Genomic DNA, 24,294 nt, shown 5'->3' with positions numbered 1-24,294 from the left:
CTTTGACCAGCCGTTTCTCTCTAGCCCACAACATCCGACTGCCAATGGCGTGGCTGTGCGATGCCTCACGCAGTTGGATATCCAAGCATGATTTCCTTTGAGATTGCCTGGACTGGATTCCCTGTTTGGAAGGATGGTGGGGAGGAGAGTGGTGGTGGAAGTGGCAGGGGAGGGAGTGGGGGTGGGGAGTGGGGGGGGGGGTGTTGTGGCGGGGGGGGGGGGAGGGTTTCTGTACACGCCTGTACTTGGGATAGAAGGGTTGCGAGGAACGTGCGGAAGGGGGTTAAGGTGGGAGTTTCGAGTTTGGGGGGGGGGGGGCTCAGGGGAGGGGCAAGAAGGATCTCTTCGTCCCCCAGCACCTCCCTCACCCTCCCATTTCCCACCAACGCTCAGCAGAGCAATTGAGTGGGTGATATTCATCTGGCCGAGCAGCTCATCGACGGGCCAGGGCTCCCCCAGTCGAACAGCCAGCCGTCGCATTGTTTGCCTTCCCCCACTCACCACACAGCACCACCCCCACCATCTGCCTGAGCTGTTTGACCAGCACAGTGGAGAATGCGATGCCTGCAGGAACGCTTTGGTAATGGACAGAAGGGAACAGGTGAGGTGAGGTCGGAGGTCAGGGTGGGTAACCCCCAGCCCTCCACAAGAAACATACACCCGCACGCGCCCTCCACCCCCTCACCCCTGCTGGGCCACATAATCATGGCAGGTGGCGCCCCCCAGGTGAGGGCCACAGACCAGGACCAGGTCGAAGGTCAGGCTGCCGTAGCTGAAGTAGCAGACGTGGGGGTGGCGGCCAGAGGTCGGGGGTTTCTCGCAGGAGCCCAGCAGGTCGTCGTCGTAGCCGTTGTCACGGTCCCAAACCTCCAGCCGCAGGGAAAGGCCCGGCTCGACCTGGAGGTCACCGAGGTCGAGGGTCACGTCCCACTGGGGGTTGTTGTTGTTGGACACGACCCCGGTCGAGGCCTTGAGTTGGTCGTACGAAACCTTGACGTAGGCATCAGTGCCGCCCGAGTAATCCCCCCAGAGATCCTGGCCGTGCCGGACCACCACCGACAGTTTGGCCCACCCCTTCCCCTTGGAACAGCACTGCTTGTCCACTCTACTGTCCTCACTGCACCGGCAGGAGCAGGGGTCCCGGGGGTCCGCCCGGGCACCGTGTGGGCAGGCCCGACGTGTACAGTTCAGACCCTCCTCGCTCCTCACAATGTACTGGCTGATGGCCGTGCGCAGGTTGCCGTGCCGAGGGTCAGCCCGCTTCACCAGCAGGTGCAGGGGTTCCAGAACGTGGTAGATGACCCCGGGATGGGTCGCCAGGCTCTCCACCCAGCCGCTGAAGTCATCGGGATTGTCGGAGAAGAGCAGATCCAGCCCCGCCACAGCCATGCCTCCCTCCATCTCTGTCACCCGGTCCTTATACTCCTCATGGAAACTGCGTTTCCCCGCCAACTTGTTCTTGGCCTCCTGACAGCTTTCGTACTTGGCATTGGCTTCTTGTTCCTTCACCTTCGCTTCAGCCTCAATCTGCAGGCAATCCTTAACCTGGAAGCAGAGGGGTGGGAAGGTTTAATCACACTGGGAAATTGTCAGACTAGCTAAGATGAAAAAGGAAGCATACATAGGATCGAGGCAACTCAAAACTGATGAAGCTTTGGAGGAATATCGGGGAAGTAGGACAAATCTCAAACGCGCAATAAAGAGGGTTAAAAGGGGTCACGAAATATCTTTGGCTAACAGGGTTAAGGAAATCCCAAAGCCTTTTATTCATATGTAAGGAGCAAGAGGGTAACTAGAGAAAGGATTGGCCCACTTAAAGACAAAAGAGGGAATTATGTGTGGACTCAGAGGAAATGAGTGAGATTCTTAATGAGTACTTTGCATCGGTATTCACCAAGGAGAGGGACAAGACGGATGTTGAGGCTAGGGATGGATGTTTAAATACTCTAGGTCAAGTTGTCATACGGAAGGGGGAGGTTTTGGGTTTTATAAAAGACATTAAGGTGGACAAGTCCCCAGGACCGGATGGGATCTATCCCAGGTTACTGAGGGAAGCGAGGGTCGAAATAGCTGGGGCCTTAACAGATATCTTTGCAGCATCCTTGAACACGGGTGAGGTCCCAGAGGACTGGAGAATTGCTAATGTTGTCCCTTTGTTTAAGAAGGGTAGCAGGGATAATCCAGGGAATTATAGACCTGTGAGCTTGACGTCAGTGGTAGGCAAACTGTTGGAGAAGATACTGAGGGATAGGATCTATTCACATCTGGAAGAAAATAGACTTATCAGTGATAGGCAGCATGGTATTGTGCAGGGAAGGTCATGTCTTACAAACCTAATAGAATTCTTTGAGGAAGTGACAAAGTTAATTGATGAGGGAAGGGCTGTAGATGTCGTATACATGGACTTTAGTAAGGCGTTTGATAAGGTTTCCCATGGCAGGTTGATGGAAAAGTGAAGTCGTATGGAGTTCAGGGTGTACTAGCTAGATGGATAAAGAACTGGCTGGGCAACAGGAGATAGAGAGTAGTGGTGGAAGGGAGTGTCTCAAAATGGAGAAGGGTGACTAGTGGTGTTCCACAGGGATCCGTGCTCGGACCACTGCTGTTTGTGATCTACATAAATGACCTGGAGGAAGGTATAGGTGGTCTGATTAGCAAGTTTGCAGATGATACTAAGATTGGTGGAGTTGCAGATAGCGAGGAGGACTGTCAGAGAATACAACAAAATATAGATAGATTGGAGAGTTGGGCAGAGAAATGGCAGAGGGAGTTCAATCCAGGCAAATGCAAGGTGATGAAGTTTGGAAGATCAAATTCAAGAGCGGACTATATAGTCAATGGAAGGGTCCTGGGGAAAATTGATGTACAGAGAGATCTGGGAGTTCAGGTCCATTGTACCCTGAAGGTGGCAACGCAGGTCGATAGAGTGGTCAAGAAGGCATACAGCATGCTTGCCTTCATCGGACGGGGTATTGAGTACAAGAGTCGGCAGGTCATGTTACAGTATCGGACTTTGGTTAGGCCACATTTGGAGTACTGCGTGCAGTTCTGGTCGCCACATTCCCAGAAGGATGTGGATGCTTTGGAGAGGGTGCAGAGGAGGTTCACCAGGATGTTGCCTGGTATGGAGGGTGCTAGCTATGAAGAAAGGTTGAGTAGATTAGGATTGTTTTCGTTGGAAAGACGGAGGTTGAGGGGGGACCTGATTGAGGTCTACAAAATTATGAGAGGTATGGACAGGGTGGATAGCAACAAGCTTTTCCCAAGAGTGGGGGTGTCAATTACAAGAGGTCACGATTTCAAGGTGAAAGGGGGAAAGTTTAAGGGAGATGTGTGTGGAAAGTTTTTTACGCAGAGGGTGGTGGGTGCCTGGAATGCTTTACCAGTGGAGGTGGTAGAGGCGGGCACGATAGCATCATTTAAGAAGCATCTAGACAGATATCAGGAACAAAAGAATGACTCGAGTAAGATTAGGGCCAATCAAGGATAGTAGTGGAAAGTTGTGTGTGGAATCAGAGGAGATAGGGGAAGCATTAAATGGATATTTTTCGTCAGTGTTTACACTGGAGAAAGACAATGTTGTCGAGGAGAACACTCAGGTTCAGTCGACCAGGCTAGATGGAATTGAGGTTCAAAAGGAGGAGGTGTTAGCAATTTTAGAAAATGTCAAAATAGATAAGTCCCCTGGGCCAGATGGGATTTATCCTAGGATTCTCTGGGAAGCCAGGGAGGAGATTGCAGAGCCTTTGTCCTTGATCTTTATGTCGTCTTTGTCGACAGGAATAGTGCCGGAAGACTGGAGGATAGCAAATGTTGTCCCCTTGTTCAAGAAGGGGAGTAGAGACAACCCTGGTAATTATAGACCTGTGAGCCTTACTTCGGTTGTGGGTAAACTGTTGGAAAAGGTTATAAGAGATAGGGTTTATAATCATCTTGAAAAGAACAAGTTGATTAGCGATACTCAACACGGTTTTGTGAAGGGTAGGTCATGTCTCACAAACCTTATTGAGTTTTTTGAGAAGGTGACCAAACAGGTGGATCAGGGTAAAGCTGTTGATGTGGTGTATATGGATTTCAGTAAGGCGTTTGATAAGGTTCCCCACGGTAGGCTATTGCAGAAAATAAGGAAGTATGGAATTGAAGGTGATTTAGCGGTTTGGATCAGTAATTGGCTAGCTGAAAGAAGACAGAGGGTGGTGGTTGATGGCAAATGTTCATCCTGGAGTTCAGTTACAAGTGGTGTACCGCAAGGATCTGTTTTGGGGCCACTGCTGTTTGTCATTTTTATAAATGACCTGGAAGAGGGTGTAGAAGGATGGGTTAGTAAATTTGCAGATGACACGAAGGTCGGTGGAGTTGTGGATAGTGCTGAAGGATGTTATAGGATACAGAGGGACATAGATAAGCTGCAGAGCTGGGCTGAGAGGTGGCAGATGGAGTTTAATGCGGAAAAGTGTGAGGTGGTTCACTTTGGAAGGAGTAACAGGAATGCAGAGTACTGGGCTAATGGCAAGATTCTTGGTAGTGTAGATGAACAGAGAGATCTCGGCATCCAGGTACATAAATCCCTGAAAGTTGCCACCCAGGTTAATAGGGCTGTTAAGAAGGCATATGGTGTGCTAGCCTTTATAAGCAGGGGGATTGAGTTTCGGAACCACAAGGTCATGCTGCAGCTGTACATAACTCTGGTGCGGCCACACCTGGAGTACTGCGTGCAGTTCTGGTCACCACATTATAGGAAGGATGTGGAAGCTTTGGAAAGGGTTGAGAGGAGATTTACTAGGATGTTGCCTGGTATGGAGGGAAGGTCTTACGAGGAAAGGCTCAGGGAATTGAGGTTGTTTTCATTAGAGAGGAGAAGGCTGAGAGGTGACTTAATAGAGACATATAAGATAGTCAGAGGGTTAGATAGGGTGGACAGTGAGAGTCTTTTTCCTCGGATGGTGATGACCAACACGAGGGGACATAGCTTTAAATTGAGGGGTGAGAGATATAGGACAGATGTCAGAGGCAGTTTCTTTACTCAGAGAGTAGTCGGGGTGTGGAACGCCCTGCCTGCAATAGTAGTAGACTCGCCAACTTTAAGGGCATTTAAGTGGTCACTGGATAGACATATGGATGAAAATGGAATAGTGTAGGTCAGATAGGCTTCAGATGGTTTCACAGGTCGGCGCAACATCGAGGGCCGAAGGGCCCGTACTGCGCTGTAGTGTTCTATGTTCTATGTTCTATATATGAATGGGCGGGAACACAGGGAATTAGACCTTGGAAAATAGGAGACAGGTTTAGATAAAGGATCTGGATCGGCGCAGGCTGGGAGGGCCGAAGGGCCTGTTCCTGTGCTGTAATTTTCTTTGTTCTTTGTACACGGCCCAACGATACACCATTGGAGCATCACTGCTGAGGAAGTGCCGCACTGTCAGAGGGTCAGTACTGAGGGAGCGCCGCACTGTCAGAGGGTCAGCACAGAGGGAGTGCCGCACTGTCAGATGGGCAGTACTGAGGGAGTGCTGCACTGTCAGAGGGTCAGCACAGAGGGAGTGCCGCACTGTCAGAGGGTCAGCACAGAGGGAGTGCCGCACTGTCAGAGGGTCAGTACTGAGGGAGTGCCGCACTTTCAGAGGGTCAGCACAGAGGGAGTGCCGCACTGTCAGAGGGTCAGCACAGAGGGAGTGCCGCACTGTCAGAGGGTCAGTACTGAGGGAGTGCTGCACTGTCAGAGGGTCAGTACTGAGGGAGTGCTGCACTGTCAGAGGGTCAGTACTGAGGGAGTGCCGCACTGTCAGAGGGTCAGTACTGAGGGAGTGCTGCACTGTCAGAGGGTCAGTACTGAGGGAGCGCCGCACTGTCAGAGGGTCAGTACTGAGGGAGTGCCGCACTGTCAGAGGGTGAGTACTGAGGGAGTGCGGCACTGTCAGAGGGTCAGTACTGAGGGAGTGCTGCACTGTCAGAGGGTCAGTACTGAGGGAGCGTTGCATTGTCAGAGGGTCAGTACTGAGGGAGTGCCGCACTGTCAGAGGGTCAGCACAGAGGGAGTGCCGCACTGTCAGAGGGTCAGTACTGAGGGAGTGCCGCACTGTCAGAGGGTCAGTACTGAGGGAGTGCCGCACTGTCAGAGGGTCAGTACTGAGGGAGTGCCGCACTGTCAGAGTCAGTACTGAGGGAGTGCCGCACTGTCAGAGGGTCAGTACTGAGGGAGTGCTGCACTGTCAGAGGGTCAGTACTGAGGGAGTGCTGCACTGTCAGAGGGTCAGTACTGAGGGAGTGCCGCACTTTCAGAGGGTCAGCACAGAGGGAGTGCCGCACTGTCAGAGGGTCAGCACAGAGGGAGTGCCGCACTGTCAGAGGGTCAGTACTGAGGGAGTGCCGCACTGTCAGAGGGTCAGTACTGAGGGAGTGCCGCACTGTCAGAGGGTCAGTACTGAGGGAGTGCTGCACTGTCAGAGGGTCAGTACTGAGGGAGTGCTGCACTGTCAGAGGGTCAGTACTGAGGGAGTGCTGCACTGTCAGAGGGTCAGTACTGAGGGAGTGCCGCACTGTCAGAGGGTCAGTACTGAGGGAGTGCTGCACTGTCAGAGGGTCAGTACTGAGGGAGTGCCGAACTGTCAGAGGGTCAGTACTGAGGGAGTGCCGCACTGTCAGAGGGTCAGTACTGAGGGAGCGCCGCACTGTCAGAGGGTCAGTACTGAGGGAGTGCCGCACTGTCAGAGGGTCAGTACTGAGGGAGTGCTGCACTGTCAGAGGGTCAGTACTGAGGGAGCGTTGCATTGTCAGAGGGTCAGTACTGAGGGAACACCGCACTGTCAGAGGGTCAGTACTGAGGGAGTGCCGCACTGTCAGAGGGTCAGTACTGAGGGAGTGCCGCACTGTCAGAGGGTCAGTACTGAGGGAGTGCCGCACTGTCAGAGGGTCAGTACTGAGGGAGTGCCGCACTGTCAGAGGGTCAGTACTGAGGGAGCGCCGCACTGTCAGAGGGTCAGTACTGAGGGAGTGCCGCACTGTCAGAGGGTCAGTACTGAGGGAGTGCTGCACTGTCAGAGTCAATACTGAGGGGGTGCCGCACTGTCAGAGGGTCAGTACTGAGGGAGTGCTGCACTGTCAGAGGGTCAGTACTGAGGGAGTGCTGCACTGTCAGAGGGTCAGTACTGAGGGAGTGCCGCACTGTCAGAGGGTCAGTACTGAGGGAGCGCTGCACTGTCAGAGGGTCAGTACTGAGTACCGCACTGTCAGAGAGTCAGTACTGAGGGAGTGCCGAACTGTCAGAGGGTCAGTACTGAGGGAGTGCTGCACTGTCAGAGGGTCAGTACTGAGGGAGTGCCGCACTGTCAGAGGGTCAGTACTGAGGGAGTGCTGCACTGTTAGAAGGTCAGTACTGAGGGAGTGCCACACTGTCAGAGGGTCAGTACTGAGGGAGTGCCGCACTGTCAGAGGGTCTGTACTGAGGGAGTGCCGCACTGTCAGAGGGTCAGTACTGAGGGAGTGCCGCACTGTCAGAGGGTCAGTACTGAGGGAGTGCTGCACTGTCGGAGGGTCAATACTGAGGGAGTGCTGCACTGTCAGAGGGTCAGTACTGAGGGAGTGCTGCACTGTCAGAGGGTCAGTGCTGAGGGAGTGCCGCACTGTCAGAGGGTCAGTACTGAGGGAGTGCCGCACTGTCAGAGGGTCAGTGCTGAGGGAGTGCTGCACTGTTAGAGGGTCAGTACTGAGGGAGTGCCACACTGTCAGAGGGTCAGTACTGAGGGAGCACCGCACTGTCAGAGGGTCAGTACTGAGGGAGTGCCGCACTGTCAGAGGGTCAGTATTGAGGGAGTGCTGCACTATCAGAGGGTCAGTACTGAGGGAGTGCTGCACTGTCAGAGGGTCAGTACTGAGGGAGTGCTGCACTATCAGAGGGTCAGTACTGAGGGAGTGCCGCACTGTCAGAGGGTCAGTATTGAGGGAGTGCTGCACTATCAGAGGGTCAGTACTGAGGGAGTGCCGCACTGTCAGAGGGTCAGTACTGAGGGAGTGCTGCACTATCAGAGGGTCAGTACTGAGGGAGTGCTGCACTGTCAGGGGGTCAGAACTGAGGGAGTGCTGCACTGTCAGAGGGTCAGTACTGAGGGAGTGCTGCACTGTCAGAGGGTCAGTACTGAGGGAGTGCCGCACTGTCAGAGGGTCAGTACTGAGGGAGTGCTGCACTATCAGAGGGTCAGTACTGAGGGAGTGCTGCACTGTCAGGGGGTCAGAACTGAGGGAGTGCTGCACTGTCAGAGGGTCAGTACTGAGGGAGTGCTGCACTGTCAGAGGGTCAGTACTGAGGGAGTGCCGCACTGTCAGAGTCAGTACTGAGGGAGTGCTGCACTGTCAGGGGGTCAGAACTGAGGGAGTGCTGCACTGTCAGAGGGTCAGAACTGAGGGAGTGCCGCACTGTCAGAGGGTCAGAACTGAGGGAGTGCTGCACTGTCAGAGGGTCAGTACTGAGGGAGTGCCGCACTGTCAGAGGGTCAGTACTGAGAGAGTGCTGCACTGTCAGAGGGTCAGTACTGAGGGAGCGCCGCACTGTCAGAGGGTCAGTACTGAGGGAGTGCTGCACTGTCAGAGGGTCAGTACTGAGGGAGTGCTGCACTGTCAGAGGGTCAGTACTGAGGGAGTGCTGCACTGTCAGAGGGTCAGTACTGAGGGAGCGCTGCACTGTCAGAGGGTCAGTACTGAGAGAGCTCCGCACTGTCAGAGTGTCAGTACTGAGGGAGTGCCGCACTGTCAGAGGGTCAGTACTGAGGGAGTGCCGCACTGTGGGAGGGTCAGTACTGAGGGAGTGCTGCACTGTCAGAGGGTCAGTGCTGAGGGAGTGCCGCACTGTCAGAGGGTCAGTACTGAGGGAGTGCCGCACTGACAGAGGGTCAGTACTGAGGGAGCGCCGCACTGTGGGAGGGTCAGTACTGAGGGAGTGCAGCACTGTCAGAGGGTCAGTACTGAGGGAGTGCAGCACTGTCAGAGGGTCAGTACTGAGTGAGTGCCGCACTGTCAGAGGGTCAGTACTGAGGGAACGCCGCACTGTCAGAGGGTCAGTACTGAGGGAGTGCCGCACTGTCAGAGGGTCAGTACTGAGGGAGTGCCGCACTGTCAGAGGGTCTTTACTGAGGGAGTGCCGGACTGTCAGAGGGTCAGTACTGAGGGAGTGCCGCACTGTCAGAGGGTCAGTACTGAGGGAGTGCTGCACTGTCGAGGGTCATACTGAGGAGTGCTGCACTGTCAGAGGGTCAGTACTGAGGGAGTGCTGCACTGTCAGAGGGTCAGTACTGAGGGAGTGCCGCACTGTCAGAGGGTCAGTACTGAGGGAGCGCCGCACTGTCAGAGGGTCAGTACTGAGGGAGTGCCGCACTGTCAGAGGGTCAGTACTGAGGGAGTGCCGCACTGTCAGAGGGTCAGTACTGAGGGAGTGCCGCACTGTCAGAGGGTCAGTACTGAGGGAGTGCCGCACTGTCAGAGGGTCAGTACTGAGGGAGTGCCGCACTGTCAGAGGGTCAGTACTGAGGGAGTGCTGCACTGTCAGAGGGTCAGTACTGAGGGAGTTCCGCACTGTCAGAGGGTCAGTACTGAGGGAGTGCTGCACTGTCAGAGGGTCAGTACTGAGGGAGTGCCGCACTGTCAGAGGGTCAGTACTGAGGGAGTGCCGCACTGTCAGAGGGTCAGTACTGAGGGAGTGCCGCACTGTCAGAGGGTCAGTACTGAGGGAGTGCCGCACTGTCAGAGGGTCAGTACTGAGGGAGTGCCGCACTGTACGTTTGTGTGTTCAAACAATGCAAGTATTTTACTCAATCTCTGGTTTGTTACCTCTATCTCTACCCCAGTATCTGTACTTCTCCACCATTCTCTCTCTCCCACCCCTCAGTTTGTCCCTCTCTCTCTCTTCCAGTCACTCTCTCTCTCCACCCAAACCCCCACCCCGTCCCCATCCCCCACACCCCAGTCTCTCTCTCCATCCTCATCCTCCCCTCCCTCTCCCACTCCGCAATCCTCACCTCCTCCACCGTCTGCCTCTCGGAGGCCACCTTGCACGTCCTCATGGCGGTGACGTCTCGGTAATGGCCGCCCAGCTGCACCCCCTTGATGTAGTGGGTGCCGAATGTGCGCAGGAAGCGCTCGTAGAAGAAGCGGGTGGGGGCTGCCAGCTGCCGGGGCAGGGTCCGGAGGAGCTGGCGGAACTGGAGGGAGAGGGGGGGCCGGTGGCCGAGGCGATACTCATAGAACTTGCAGCGGAAACTCTGGCTGGAGAAGCTGTAGCGGTCGGAGGAGGAGCGCTGCCTTGCGAACTCCGCCATCTTGGATTTGGAGCCGGCCACGGTGGCCTTGACGCTTGCGTGGGAATGGCGTATGTCCAGCCCGGCGCTCCACGACTTGTCCACCAGCTGCGTCCCCTCCTGCGCCAGCTCGGCATCCGACTCATAGAGGGCGCTGCGCACCTGGCGCCGGCACTCTTGGCGCACACGCCAATCAACGGCCGCCCGCGGCAGGCGCTGGACGGCTCCCTCCATCAGCACGTTCCGGCACAGCGTGCAGGTACCATCCCGCCGGCGCCAGGTGTGCATGTCGATGGCATAGGCGCCTGTACGCGCCAGCCGCACGATGTTGTAGCCCTCCCCGGCCAGGTTGCTGCCCGGCGCGGGAACCGCCTTCTTGCACTCGTTGGCCGTGCCCACCTCACAGCTGGCATGGACCATCTCGGGGGTGAGGAGGAGCAGGAAGAGGGAGCGCACCAACCAGAGATGCCAACGCCGCCCTACGGCGACCCACTCCGGCGTGGTCATCAGCCGTCACTCCTCGGGGACTCCCAATCCACGTGGAATCTGGGAAGAGATAGAAAAGCATTCAGGCTCCAGAGTACAGAGACACCCCCATCCCTGAATGAACAGATAAATGGATCATTCCGGGTCTCCACACTTCAGGAAGGAAGTCGTGGCCCCACGGAGAGGGTGCGGAGGCCGATATCCCGGAAAGCATCCCGGGGATGAGGGGGCTTGTTGTGGAGAGAGTGGAGGAGCTGGGATGGATCTCTGGGGTGTAGGGAAGGTTCAGGGGGAGATTGAATCGAGGAGTTAGGGAATCAGGAAGGGTCTCTGAGGGAGTCACTGAGGAGAAACTGTTCACAGTGACGGGAGCGTCGGGGAAACCAGAGGGACACAGATTGAAGGGGATTGGGGGGGGGGGGGGACTGTTCACAGTGACGGGAGCGTCGGGGAAACCAGAGGGACACAGATTGAAGGGGATGGGTGGGGTAGGGGAAACGGGGAGGGGGAAGGAAACGGGGAGGGGGAAGGAAACGGAAAGGGGGGGAGGAAACGGGGGGGGGAGGGGCGGGGAGAAGTTGTAGTGATCTGGAAGGTGGAGCATGAAGGGGCAGTGGAAGTGGATTCAATAAAAACACTCAAAATGGAGAGTTGGATAAATACTCAGAGGGGGAAATTCGCAGGATGGTGGGAGGTGGGGGGGAGGAGGGGGCAGGGGGGGAACGGGTGGGAGAGCGAGCAGCCAGGAGTGGAATAAATGACTCAGCTCAAGCAGAGAGACAGCACAGGGGAGAGGGACAGAAGACCTTTGTTCTGAGCTGTGTCAAACTATGGAGAGGCGAGACTCGACCACAGGCTAAGATGCAGAGAAAAGCTGCTGCTGCACTAACCCCATCAAACACTCTCAGGGCAAGGACAGGACTGGGTTAGATACCTTCTATATATAACCCACCCCGAACCCCTCGATTAGATTCCAGTCTGTAACTCACTCCCGGGAATCTGTTATTCTATATATAAACCACCCCGAACCCCTCGATTAGATTCCAGTCTGTAACTCACTCCCGGGTATCTGTTATTCTATATATAAACCACCCCGAACCCCTCGATTAGATTCCAGTCTGTAACTCACTCCCGGGTATCTGTTATTCTATATATAAACCATCCCGAACCCCTCGATTAGATTCCAGTCTGTAACTCACTCTCGGTTATCAGTTATTCTCTACATAAACCATCCCGAACCGCTCGATTAGATTCCAGTCTGTAACTAACTCCCGGGTATCTGTTATTCTATATATAAACCACCCTGAACCCCTCGATTAGATTCCAGTCTGTAACTCACTCCCGGGTATCTGTTATTCTATATATAAACCATCCCGAACCCCTCGATTAGATTCCAGTCTGTAACTCACTCCCGGGTATCTGTTATTCTATATATAAACCACCCCGAACACCTCGATTAGATTCCAGTCTGTAACTCACTCCCGGGGATCTGTTATTCAATATATAAACCACCCCGAACCACTCGATTAGATTCCAGTCTGTAACTCACTCCCGGGTATCTGTTATTCTATATATAAACCACCCTGAACCCCTCGATTAGATTCCAGTCTGTAACTCACTCCCGGGTATCTGTTATTCTATATATAAACCACCCCGAACACCTCGATTAGATTCCAGTCTGTAACTCACTCCCCTGTATCTGTTATTAAACCACACCAAACCACTCGATTAGATTCCAGTCTGTAACTCACTCCCGGGTACCTGTTATTCTACATCTAAACCACCCCGAACCCCTCGATTAGATTCCAGTCTGTAACTCACTCTCGGGTATCTGTTATTCTGTATATAAACCACCCTGAAACCCTCGATTAGATTCCAGTCTGTAACTCATTCCCGGGTATCTGTTATTCTATATATAAACCACCCCGAACCACTCGATTAGATTCCAGTCTGTAACTCACTCCCGGCTATCTGTTATTCTATATATAAACCACCATGAACCCCTCGATTAGATTCCAGTCTGTAACTCACTCCCGGGTATCTGTTATTCTATATATAAACAATCCCGACTCTCTCGATTAGATTCCAGTCTGTAACTAACTCCCGGGTATCTGTTATTCTATATAAAAACCACCATGAACCCCTCGATTAGATTCCAGTCTGTAACCCACTCCCGGATATCTGTTATTCTATATATAAACCACCAGGAACCCCTCGATTGGATTCCAGTCTGTAACTCACTCCCTGATATCTGTTATTCTATATATAAACAACCCTGAACCCCCCGATTTGATTCCAGTCTGTAACTCACTCCCGGGTCTCTGTTATTCTATATATAAACCACCCTGAACTCCTCGATTAGATTCCAGTCTGTAACTCACTCCCGGGTATCTGTTATTCTATATATAAACCACCCCGAACACCTCGATTAGATTCCAGTCTGTAACTCACTCCCGAGTATCTGTTATTCTATATATAAACCACCCCAAACCCCTCGATTAGATTCCAGTCTGTAACTCACTCCCGGGTATCTGTTATTCTATATATAAACCACCCCGAACCCCTCGATTAGATTCCAGTGTGTAACTCACTCCCGGGGATCTGTTATTCTATATATAAACCACCCCGAACACCTCGATTAGATTCCAGTCTGTAACTCACTCCCGGGTATCTGTTATTCTATATATAAACCAACCCGAACCCCTCGATTAGATTCCAGTCTGTAACTCACTCCCGGGTATCTGTTATTCTATATATAAACCACTCCGAACTACTCGATTAGATTCAATCTGTAACTCACTCCCGGGTATCTGTTTTTCAATATATAAACCACCCTGAATCCCCTCGATTAGATTCCAGCCTCTAAATCACTCCCGCGTATCTGTTCTTCTATATATAAACCACATAGAACTACTCGATTAGATTCAATCTGTAACTCACTCGCGGGTATCTGTTGTTCTATATATAAACCACCCCGAACCACTCGATTAGATTCCAGTCTGTAGCTCACTCCCGGGTATCTGTTTTCTATATATAAACCACCCCAAACCCCACGATTAGATTCCAGTCTGTAACTCACTCCCGGCTATCTGTTATTCTATATATAAACCACCATGAACCCCTCGATTAGATTCCAGTCTGTAACTCACTCCCGGGTATCTGTTATTCTATATATAAACCACCCCGAACCCCTCGATTAGATTCCAGTCTGTAACTCACTCCCGGGTATCTGTTATTCTATATATAAACCATCCCGAACCCCTCGATTAGATTCCAGTCTGTAACTCACTCTCGGTTATCAGTTATTCTCTACATAAACCATCCCGAACCGCTCGATTAGATTCCAGTCTGTAACTAACTCCCGGGTATCTGTTATTCTATATATAAACCACCCTGAACCCCTCGATTAGATTCCAGTCTGTAACTCACTCCCGGGTATCTGTTATTCTATATATAAACCATCCCGAACCCCTCGATTAGATTCCAGTCTGTAACTCACTCCCGGGTATCTGTTATTCTATATATAAACCACCCCGAACACCTCGATTAGATTCCAGTCTGTAACTCACTCCCGGGGATCTGTTATTCAATATATAAACCACCCCGAACCACTCGATTAGATTCCAGTCTGTAACTCACTCCCGGGTATCTGTTATTCTATATATAAACCACCCTGAACCCCTCGATTAGATTCCAGTCTGTAACTCACTCCCGGGTATCTGTTATTCTATATATAAACCACCCCGAACACCTCGATTAGATTCCAGTCTGTAACTCACTCCCCTGTATCTGTTATTAAACCACACCAAACCACTCGATTAGATTCCAGTCTGTAACTCACTCCCGGGTACCTGTTATTCTACATCTAAACCACCCCGAACCCCTCGATTAGATTCCAGTCTGTAACTCACTCTCGGGTATCTGTTATTCTGTATATAAACCACCCTGAAACCCTCGATTAGATTCCAGTCTGTAACTCATTCCCGGGTATCTGTTATTCTATATATAAACCACCCCGAACCACTCGATTAGATTCCAGTCTGTAACTCACTCCCGGCTATCTGTTATTCTATATATAAACCACCATGAACCCCTCGATTAGATTCCAGTCTGTAACTCACTCCCGGGTATCTGTTATTCTATATATAAACAATCCCGACTCTCTCGATTAGATTCCAGTCTGTAACTAACTCCCGGGTATCTGTTATTCTATATAAAAACCACCATGAACCCCTCGATTAGATTCCAGTCTGTAACCCACTCCCGGATATCTGTTATTCTATATATAAACCACCAGGAACCCCTCGATTGGATTCCAGTCTGTAACTCACTCCCTGATATCTGTTATTCTATATATAAACAACCCTGAACCCCCGATTTGATTCCAGTCTGTAACTCACTCCCGGGTCTCTGTTATTCTATATATAAACCACCCTGAACTCCTCGATTAGATTCCAGTCTGTAACTCACTCCCGGGTATCTGTTATTCTATATATAAACCACCCCGAACACCTCGATTAGATTCCAGTCTGTAACTCACTCCCGAGTATCTGTTATTCTATATATAAACCACCCCAAACCCCTCGATTAGATTCCAGTCTGTAACTCACTCCCGGGTATCTGTTATTCTATATATAAACCACCCCGAACCCTCGATTAGATTCCAGTGTGTAACTCACTCCCGGGGATCTGTTATTCTATATATAAACCACCCCGAACACCTCGATTAGATTCCAGTCTGTAACTCACTCCCGGGTATCTGTTATTCTATATATAAACCAACCCGAACCCCTCGATTAGATTCCAGTCTGTAACTCACTCCCGGGTATCTGTTATTCTATATATAAACCACTCCGAACTACTCGATTAGATTCAATCTGTAACTCACTCCCGGGTATCTGTTTTTCAATATATAAACCACCCTGAATCCCCTCGATTAGATTCCAGCCTCTAAATCACTCCCGCGTATCTGTTCTTCTATATATAAACCACATAGAACTACTCGATTAGATTCAATCTGTAACTCACTCGCGGGTATCTGTTGTTCTATATATAAACCACCCCGAACCACTCGATTAGATTCCAGTCTGTAGCTCACTCCCGGGTATCTGTTTTCTATATATAAACCACCCCAAACCCCACGATTAGATTCCAGTCTGTAACTCACTCCCGGCTATCTGTTATTCTATATATAAACCACCATGAACCCCTCGATTAGATTCCAGTCTGTAACTCACTCCCGGGTATCTGTTATTCTATCTATAAACCACCCCGAACCCCTCGATTAGATTCCAGTCTGTAACTCACTCCCGGGTATCTGTTATTCTATATATAAACCACCCTGAACCCCTCGATTAGATTCCAGTCTGTAACTCACTCCCGGGTATCTGTTATACTATATATAAACCACCTCAAACACCTCGATTAGATTCCAGTCTGTAACTCACTCCCGGGTATCTGTTATTCTATATATAAACCACCCCGAACTACTCGATTAGATTCAATCTGTAACTCACTCCCGGGTATCTGTTATTCTATATATAAACCACCCCGAACCCCTCGATTAGATTCCAGTCTGTAACTCACTCCCGGGTATCTGTTATTCTATATATAAACCACCCCGAACCCCTCGATTCGATTCCAGTCTGTAACTCATTCCCGGATATTTGATATTTTATTTATAAACCATCCCGAACCCCTCGAATAGGTTCCAGCCTCTAACTCACTCCCGGGTATCTGTTCTTCTATATATAAACCACCCTGAACCACTCGATTAGATTCCAGTCTGTAACTCACTCCCGGGTATCTGTTATTCTATATGTAAACCACCCTGAACCACTCGATTAGATTCCAGTCTGTAACTCACTCCCGGGTATCTGTTATTCTATATATAAACCACCCCGAACCCCTCGATTCGATTCCAGTCTGTAACTCACTCCCGGATATTTGATATTTTATTGATAAACCATCCCGAACCCCTCGAATAGGTTCCAGCCTCTAACTCACTCCCGGGTATCTGTTCTTCTATATATAAACCACCCTGAACCACTTGATTAGATTCCTGTCTGTAACTCACTCCCGGGTATCTGTTATTCTATATATAAACCACTCCAAACCGCTCGATTAGATTCCAGCCTGTAACTCCCTCCCGGGTATCTGTTATTCTATATATAAACCACCCCGAACCCCTCGATTAGATTCCAGTCTGTAACTCACTCCCGGGTATCTGTTATTCTGTATATAAACCACCCCAAACCCCTCGATTAGATTCCAGTCTGTAACTCACTCAAGGGTATCTTATTCTATATATAAACCACCCCGAACCCCTCGATTAGAATCCAGTCTGTAACTCACTCCCGGGTATCTGTTATTCTATATATAAACCACCCCGAACCCCTCGATTCGATTCCAGTCTGTAACTCACTCCCAGGTATCTGTTATTCTATATATAAACCACCCCAAACCCCTCGATTAGATTCCAGTCTGTAACTCACTCCTGGGTATCTGTTATTCTATATATAAACCACCACAAACCCCTCGATTAGATTCCAGTCTGTAACTCATTCCCGGGTATCTGTTATTCTCTATATAAACCACCCTGAACCCCTCGATTAGTTTCCAGTCTGTAACTCACTCCCGGGTATCTGTTATTCTCTATATAAACCACCCCAAACCCCTTGATTAGATTCCAGACTGTAACTCACTCCCAGATATCCGTTATTCTATATATAAACCACCCCGAACACCTCGATTAGATTCCAATCTGTAACTCACTCCCGGGTATCTGTTATTCTATATATAAACCACTCCGAACTACTCGATTAGATTCAATCTGTAACTCACTCCCGGGTATCTGTTATTCTATATATAAACCACCCTAAAACCCCTCGATTAGATTCCAGTCTGTTACTCACTCCCGGGTATCTGTTATTATATATGTAAACCACCCTAAACCCCTAGATTCGATTCCAGCCTCTAAATCACTCCCGGGTATCTGTTCTTCTATATATAAACCACATAGAACTACTCGATTAGATTCAATCTGTAACTCACTCGCGGGTATCTGTTGTTCTATATATAAACCACCCCGAACCACTCGATTAGATTCCAGCCTGTAACTCACTCCCGGGTATCTGTTATTCTATATATAAACCACCACAAACCCCTTGATTAGATTCCAGTCTGTAACTCACTCCCGTGTATCTGTTATTCTATATATAAACCACCCCGAACCCCTCGATTAGATTCCAGCCTGTAACTCACTGCCGGGTATCTGTTATTCTATATATAAACCACCTCAAACCCCTTGATTAGATTCCAGTCTGTAACTCACTCCCGGGTATCTGTTTTTCTATATATAAACCACCCTGAACACCTCGATTAGATTCCAGTCTGTAACTCACTCCCGGGTATCTGTTATTCTATATATAAACCATCCCGAAACCCTCAATTAGATTCCAGTCTGTAACTCATTCCCACGTATCTGTTATTCTATATATAAACCACCATGAACCCCTCGATTAGATTCCAATCTGTAACTCACTCAAGGGTATCTTATTCTATATATAAACCACCCCGAACCCCTCAATTAGATTCCAGTCTGTAACTCACTCCCGGGTATCTGTTATTCTATATATAAACCATCCCGAACCCCTCGATCATATTTCAGTCTGTAACTCACTCCCGGGTATCTGTTATTCTATATATAAACCACCCCGAACCCCTCGATTAGATTCCAGTCTGTAACTCACTCCCGGGGATCTGTTATTCTATATATAAACCACCCCAAACCCCTCGATTAGATTCCAGTCTGTAACTCACTCCCGGGTATCTGTTATTCTATATATAAACCACCTGAACCCCTCGATTAGATTCCAGTTTGTAACTCACTCCCGGGTATCTGTCATTCTATATATAAACCACCCCGAACCCCTCGATTAGATTCCAGTCTGTAACTCACTCCCGGGTATCTGTTATTCTATATATAAACCACCCCGAACCCCTCGATTAGATTCCAGTCCGTAACTCACTCCCGGGTATCTGTTATTCTATATATAAACCATCCCAAACCCCTCGATTTGATTCCAGTCTGTAACTCACTCCTGGGTATCTGTTATTTTATATATAAACCACCCCGAACCCCTCGATTAGATTCCAATCTGTAACTCACTCCCGGGGATCTGTTATTCTATATATAAACCACCCCGAACACCTCGATTAGATTCCAGTCTGTAACTCACTCCCGGGTATCTGTTATTCTATATATAAACCAACCCGAACCCCTTGATTAGATTCCAGTCTGTAACTCACTCCCGGGTATCTGTTATTCTATATATAAACCACTCCGAACTACTCGATTAGATTCAATCTGTAACTCACTCCCGTGTATCTGTTTTTCAATATATAAACCACCCTGAATCCCCTCGATTAGATTCCAGCATCTAAATCACTCCCGCGTATCTGTTCTTCTATATATAAACCACATAGAACTACTCGATTAGATTCAATCTGTAACTCACTCGCGGGTATCTGTTGTTCTATATATAAACCACCCCGAACCACTCGATTAGATTCCAGTCTGTAGCTCACTCCCGGGTATCTGTTTTCTATATATAAACCACCCCAAACCCCACGATTAGATTCCAGTCTGTAACTCACTCCCGGCTATCTGTTATTCTATATATAAACCACCATGAACCCCTCGATTAGATTCCAGTCTGTAACTCACTCCCGGGTATCTGTTATACTATATATAAACCACCTCAAACACCTCGATTAGATTCCAGTCTGTAACTCACTCCCGGGTATCTGTTATTCTATATATAAACCACCCCGAACTACTCGATTAGATTCAATCTGTAACTCACTCCCGGGTATCTGTTATTCTATATATAAACCACCCCGAACCCCTCGATTAGATTCCAGTCTGTAACTCACTCCCGGGTATCTGTTATTCTATATATAAACCACCCCGAACCCCTCGATTCGATTCCAGTCTGTAACTCACTCCCGGATATTTGATATTTTATTTATAAACCATCCCGAACCCCTCGAATAGGTTCCAGCCTCTAACTCACTCCCGGGTATCTGTTCTTCTATATATAAACCACCCTGAACCACTCGATTAGATTCCAGTCTGTAACTCACTCCCGGGTATCTGTTATTCTATATGTAAACCACCCTGAACCACTCGATTAGATTCCAGTCTGTAACTCACTCCCGGGTATCTGTTATTCTATATATAAACCACCCCGAACCCCTCGATTCGATTCCAGTCTGTAACTCACTCCCGGATATTTGATATTTTATTTATAAACCATCCCGAACCCCTCGAATAGGTTCCAGCCTCTAACTCACTCCCGGGTATCTGTTCTTCTATATATAAACCACCCTGAACCACTTGATTAGATTCCTGTCTGTAACTCACTCCCGGGTATCTGTTATTCTATATATAAACCACTCCAAACCGCTCGATTAGATTCCAGCCTGTAACTCCCTCCCGGGTATCTGTTATTCTATATATAAACCACCCCGAACCCCTCGATTAGATTCCAGTCTGTAACTCACTCCCGGGTATCTGTTATTCTGTATATAAACCACCCCAAACCCCTCGATTAGATTCCAGTCTGTAACTCACTCAAGGGTATCTTATTCTATATATAAACCACCCCGAACCCCTCGATTAGAATCCAGTCTGTAACTCACTCCCGGGTATCTGTTATTCTATATATAAACCACCCCGAACACCTCGATTAGATTCCAATCTGTAACTCACTCCCGGGTATCTGTTATTCTATATATAAACCACTCCGAACTACTCGATTAGATTCAATCTGTAACTCACTCCCGGGTATCTGTTATTCTATATATAAACCACCCTGAAACCCCTCGATTAGATTCCAGTCTGTTACTCACTCCCGGGTATCTGTTATTATATATGTAAACCACCCTAAACCCCTAGATTCGATTCCAGCCTCTAAATCACTCCCGGGTATCTGTTCTTCTATATATAAACCACATAGAACTACTCGATTAGATTCAATCTGTAACTCACTCGCGGGTATCTGTTGTTCTATATATAAACCACCCCGAACCACTCGATTAGATTCCAGTCTGTAACTCACTCCCGGGTATCTGTTATTCTATATATAAACCACCACAAACCCCTCGATTAGATTCCAGTCTGTAACTCACTCCCGTGTATCTGTTATTCTATATATAAACCACCCCGAACCCCTCGATTAGATTCCAGCCTGTAACTCACTGCCGGGTATCTGTTATTCTATATATAAACCACCTCAAACCCCTTGATTAGATTCCAGTCTGTAACTCACTCCCGGGTATCTGTTTTTCTATATATAAACCACCCTGAACACCTCGATTAGATTCCAGTCTGTAACTCACTCCCGGGTATCTGTTATTCTATATATAAACCATCCCGAAACCCTCAATTAGATTCCAGTCTGTAACTCATTCCCACGTATCTGTTATTCTATATATAAACCACCATGAACCCCTCGATTAGATTCCAGTCTGTAACTCACTCAAGGGTATCTTATTCTATATATAAACCACCCCGAACCCCTCAATTAGATTCCAGTCTGTAACTCACTCCCGGGTATCTGTTATTCTATATATAAACCATCCCGAACCCCTCGATCATATTTCAGTCTGTAACTCACTCCCGGGTATTTGTTATTCTATATATAAACCACCCCGAACCCCTCGATTAGATTCCAGTCTGTAACTCACTCCCGGGGATCTGTTATTCTATATATAAACCACCCCAAACCCCTCGATTAGATTCCAGTCTGTAACTCACTCCCGGGTATCTGTTATTCTATATATAAACCACCTGAACCCCTCGATTAGATTCCAGTTTGTAACTCACTCTCGGGTATCTGTCATTCTATATATAAACCACCCCGAACCCCTCGATTAGATTCCAGTCTGTAACTCACTCCCGGGTATCTGTTATTCTATATATAAACCACCCCGAACCCCTCGATTAGATTCCAGTCTGTAACTCACTCCCGGGTATCTGTTATTCTATATATAAACCACCCCAAACCCCTCGATTAGATTCCAGTCTGTAACTCACTCCCGTGTATCTGTTATTTTATATATAAACCACCCCGAACCCCTCGATTAGATTCCAGTCTGTAACTCACTCCCGGGTATCTGTTATTCTATATATAAACCACCCCGAACCCCTCGATTAGATTCCAGTCTGTAACTCACTCCCGGGTATCTGTTATTCTATATATAAACCACCCCGAACCCCTCGATTAGATTCCAGTCTGTAACTCACTCCGGGTATCTGTTATATATAAACCATCCCGAACCCCTCGATTAGATTCCAGTCTGTAACTCACTCCCGGGTATCTGTTATTCTATATATAAACCACCCCGAACCCCTCGATTAGATTCCAGTCTGTAACTCACTCCCGGGTATCTGTTATTCTATATATAAACCACCCCGAACCCCTCGATTAGATTCCAGTCTGTAACTCACTCCCGGGTATCTGTTATTCTATATATAAACCACCCTGAACCCCATTAGCTGGTTGGGAGATGTGAAATCTGGAGGAAGAGATGAAGGATGAAGAATGAAAAGATTGTTGTTATGGGATGAGATGGCACGGTGAGGGTGATCGGTGGGCAGGTTGTTTTGTGGCAGCGGTACCAGCCTGGCGTCAGAGGGGCCACGGGGGTCCCAGCCTGGTGTCAGAGTGGGCACGGGGGTCCCAGCCTGGCGTCAGAGTGGCCACGGGGGTCCCAGCCTGGCGTCAGAGTGGCCACGGGGGTCCCAGCCTGGTGTCAGAGTGGTCACGGGGGTCCCAGCCTGGCGTCAGAGTGGCCACGGGGGTCCCAGCCTGGCGTCAGAGTGGCCACGGGGGTCCCAGCCTGGTGTCAGAGTGGTCACGGGGGTCCCAGCCTGGCGGCAGAGTGGCCACGGGAGTCCCAGCCTGGTGTCAGAGTGGTCACGGGGGTCCCAGCCTGGCGGCAGAGTGGCCACGGGGGTCCCAGCCTGGTGTCAGAGTGGGCACGGGGGTCCCAGCCTGGGCAGAGTGGCCACCAGCATGGCTTCAGGCCTGGTCCTTGAACTAGGCCAGAGCACAGTAGGTTTACATGGAGCTGTTTGCACTCAGAGCTGGTGGCTTCCTGTCCGATTGCCTCTGCTCTCACAACCCTTTAGCTAGCATGAAGGTGGAGGCGCACAGCTCGTCCACCCTAGCCACCAGAGCATCGCCATCAAAGATGGAGAGGACAAGGCCGAGTCCTTCTGCGATTGAGCCACCTCCCCCCCCCCCCCCCTCCAAACTCACCTCACTGGGTAATTGTCAGTCGGGAAGCGGCCTGGGAGCTAATCCAAACTCGAGAAGTCACAGACTGAGATAAAGAGATTCTCGTCCGCCGCTCTCTGCAGGCGTGGCCTCCTGTGGGGAAAACCTCAAGATAGGCTCGGCCCAGAGTGAGCTTCTGTGGTCTATCTCCATGGCAACGCACCACAGTTGCGATTTCCTCTCTCATGCCTTTCATCTGCACGATGTGGTTACCCGATAGTGAGTCAGCGAGGCCAAAGGTCATGGAGTGGGATTGGCGTGGTGCGAGGAATTCGGGGAGGGGGATGTGTCAGGGACAGGCAATGGCTTTTTATTCTATACAAATAAACCGCCCCGAATAACAATCAAATAGGTCAGGGTTGGGTTCAGCCAGTTCTTTTAATTCCAATTAAACTCCCGGCTCAACCCGGCCTTGCTCCCTCCACAAAGCCTGTCTCGGAGTTAGTGGAGGCAGGCTTTTAACTGCCTGTGGAACCCACCCCCACCTTCCCCTCCCCCTGCCCTCACCCTCCCACCCCTGGGGAATCGAGGGCGAATTTCAAGGGGACGGCCGGGGAGGCTGGTTTGTGGCGGCAAGGGGAGGTGGGGGGGGGAGTGGTGTGAGAGAGTGAGTGTGGATGGGGGACAGACCTTAGCAATGATATACAGGGCCTTTGGAGGGAGTGGTTGAACAGAAGGACCACCACGGCCTCAATGAGGAGGCAAGCTTTAACACAAACTGATGCACTATCAATTACCACAAAGACGGGAGGAGTGAATAATCGAGGCTTTATTGAGCGAAGATGTTGTGCCTCCTGTAGCTGGAACCAGAATGGCTGCTGTACGGCGAGCACACACATTTATACTCCGCCTACTGGGCGGAGCCAGCAGGCAGGGATTTACCTATCTACCTCTAATACAGGAGCCTTACCGTAATACATCTAAGACAGTTAGTGGTGACTACCACATTCACCCCCTGTTAAAAACGAGTCCGGCGGGGGGGGGTGGAAAAATTACAAGTTCAGTGTGTCGGGGGCCTTGATCCTCCTCTGTGATCACCTCAGTCCCGGTGGCGATGTGGGCGCCGACTTGATCACCTGTCACTCCGGGAGCGTGTTGTCCTCGTCTTCGTCACTCCCGAGTGGAACCAGTGGGAGGACTGATCCTCCTGGGGCGGGGGGTGCGGTGAGGTGCGCTGG

At 49.9% G+C, this 24,294-nt stretch overlaps 1 protein-coding gene across 1 annotated transcript; it reads right to left on the bottom strand.

Annotated features, from left to right (window-relative positions):
* Positions 1–336: 336 nt before the first annotated feature.
* Positions 337–23,185, bottom strand: LOC119961440 (perforin-1-like). Its single transcript, XM_038788815.1, has 3 exons — positions 23,099–23,185; positions 10,005–10,829; positions 337–1,545 (listed from the first exon to the last, which is right to left on the bottom strand). The coding sequence occupies exons 2-3, from the start codon at positions 10,788–10,790 to the stop codon at positions 682–684; spliced, it is 1,650 nt and encodes a 549-aa protein (XP_038644743.1). The 5' UTR covers positions 10,791–10,829; positions 23,099–23,185; the 3' UTR covers positions 337–681.
* Positions 23,186–24,294: the final 1,109 nt, after the last annotated feature.

This window comes from Scyliorhinus canicula, unplaced genomic scaffold, assembly GCF_902713615.1.
Source record: "Scyliorhinus canicula unplaced genomic scaffold, sScyCan1.1, whole genome shotgun sequence".
Classification (NCBI taxonomy): domain Eukaryota; kingdom Metazoa; phylum Chordata; class Chondrichthyes; order Carcharhiniformes; family Scyliorhinidae; genus Scyliorhinus; species Scyliorhinus canicula.
Note: the sequence above shows the minus strand (reverse complement) of the source record. Positions and strands in the feature narration are given on the sequence as shown.

Excerpts from the sequence above, each read along its gene's own strand:
- LOC119961440 (XM_038788815.1), bottom strand. The coding sequence starts at position 10,790 with ATGACCACGCCGGAGTGGGTCGCCGTAGGGCGGCGTTGGCATCTCTGG. Across the intron at positions 1,546-10,004 it reads AGAGGCAGACGGTGGAGGAG|GTTAAGGATTGCCTGCAGAT; the intron begins GTGAGGATTGCG and ends CTCTGCTTCCAG.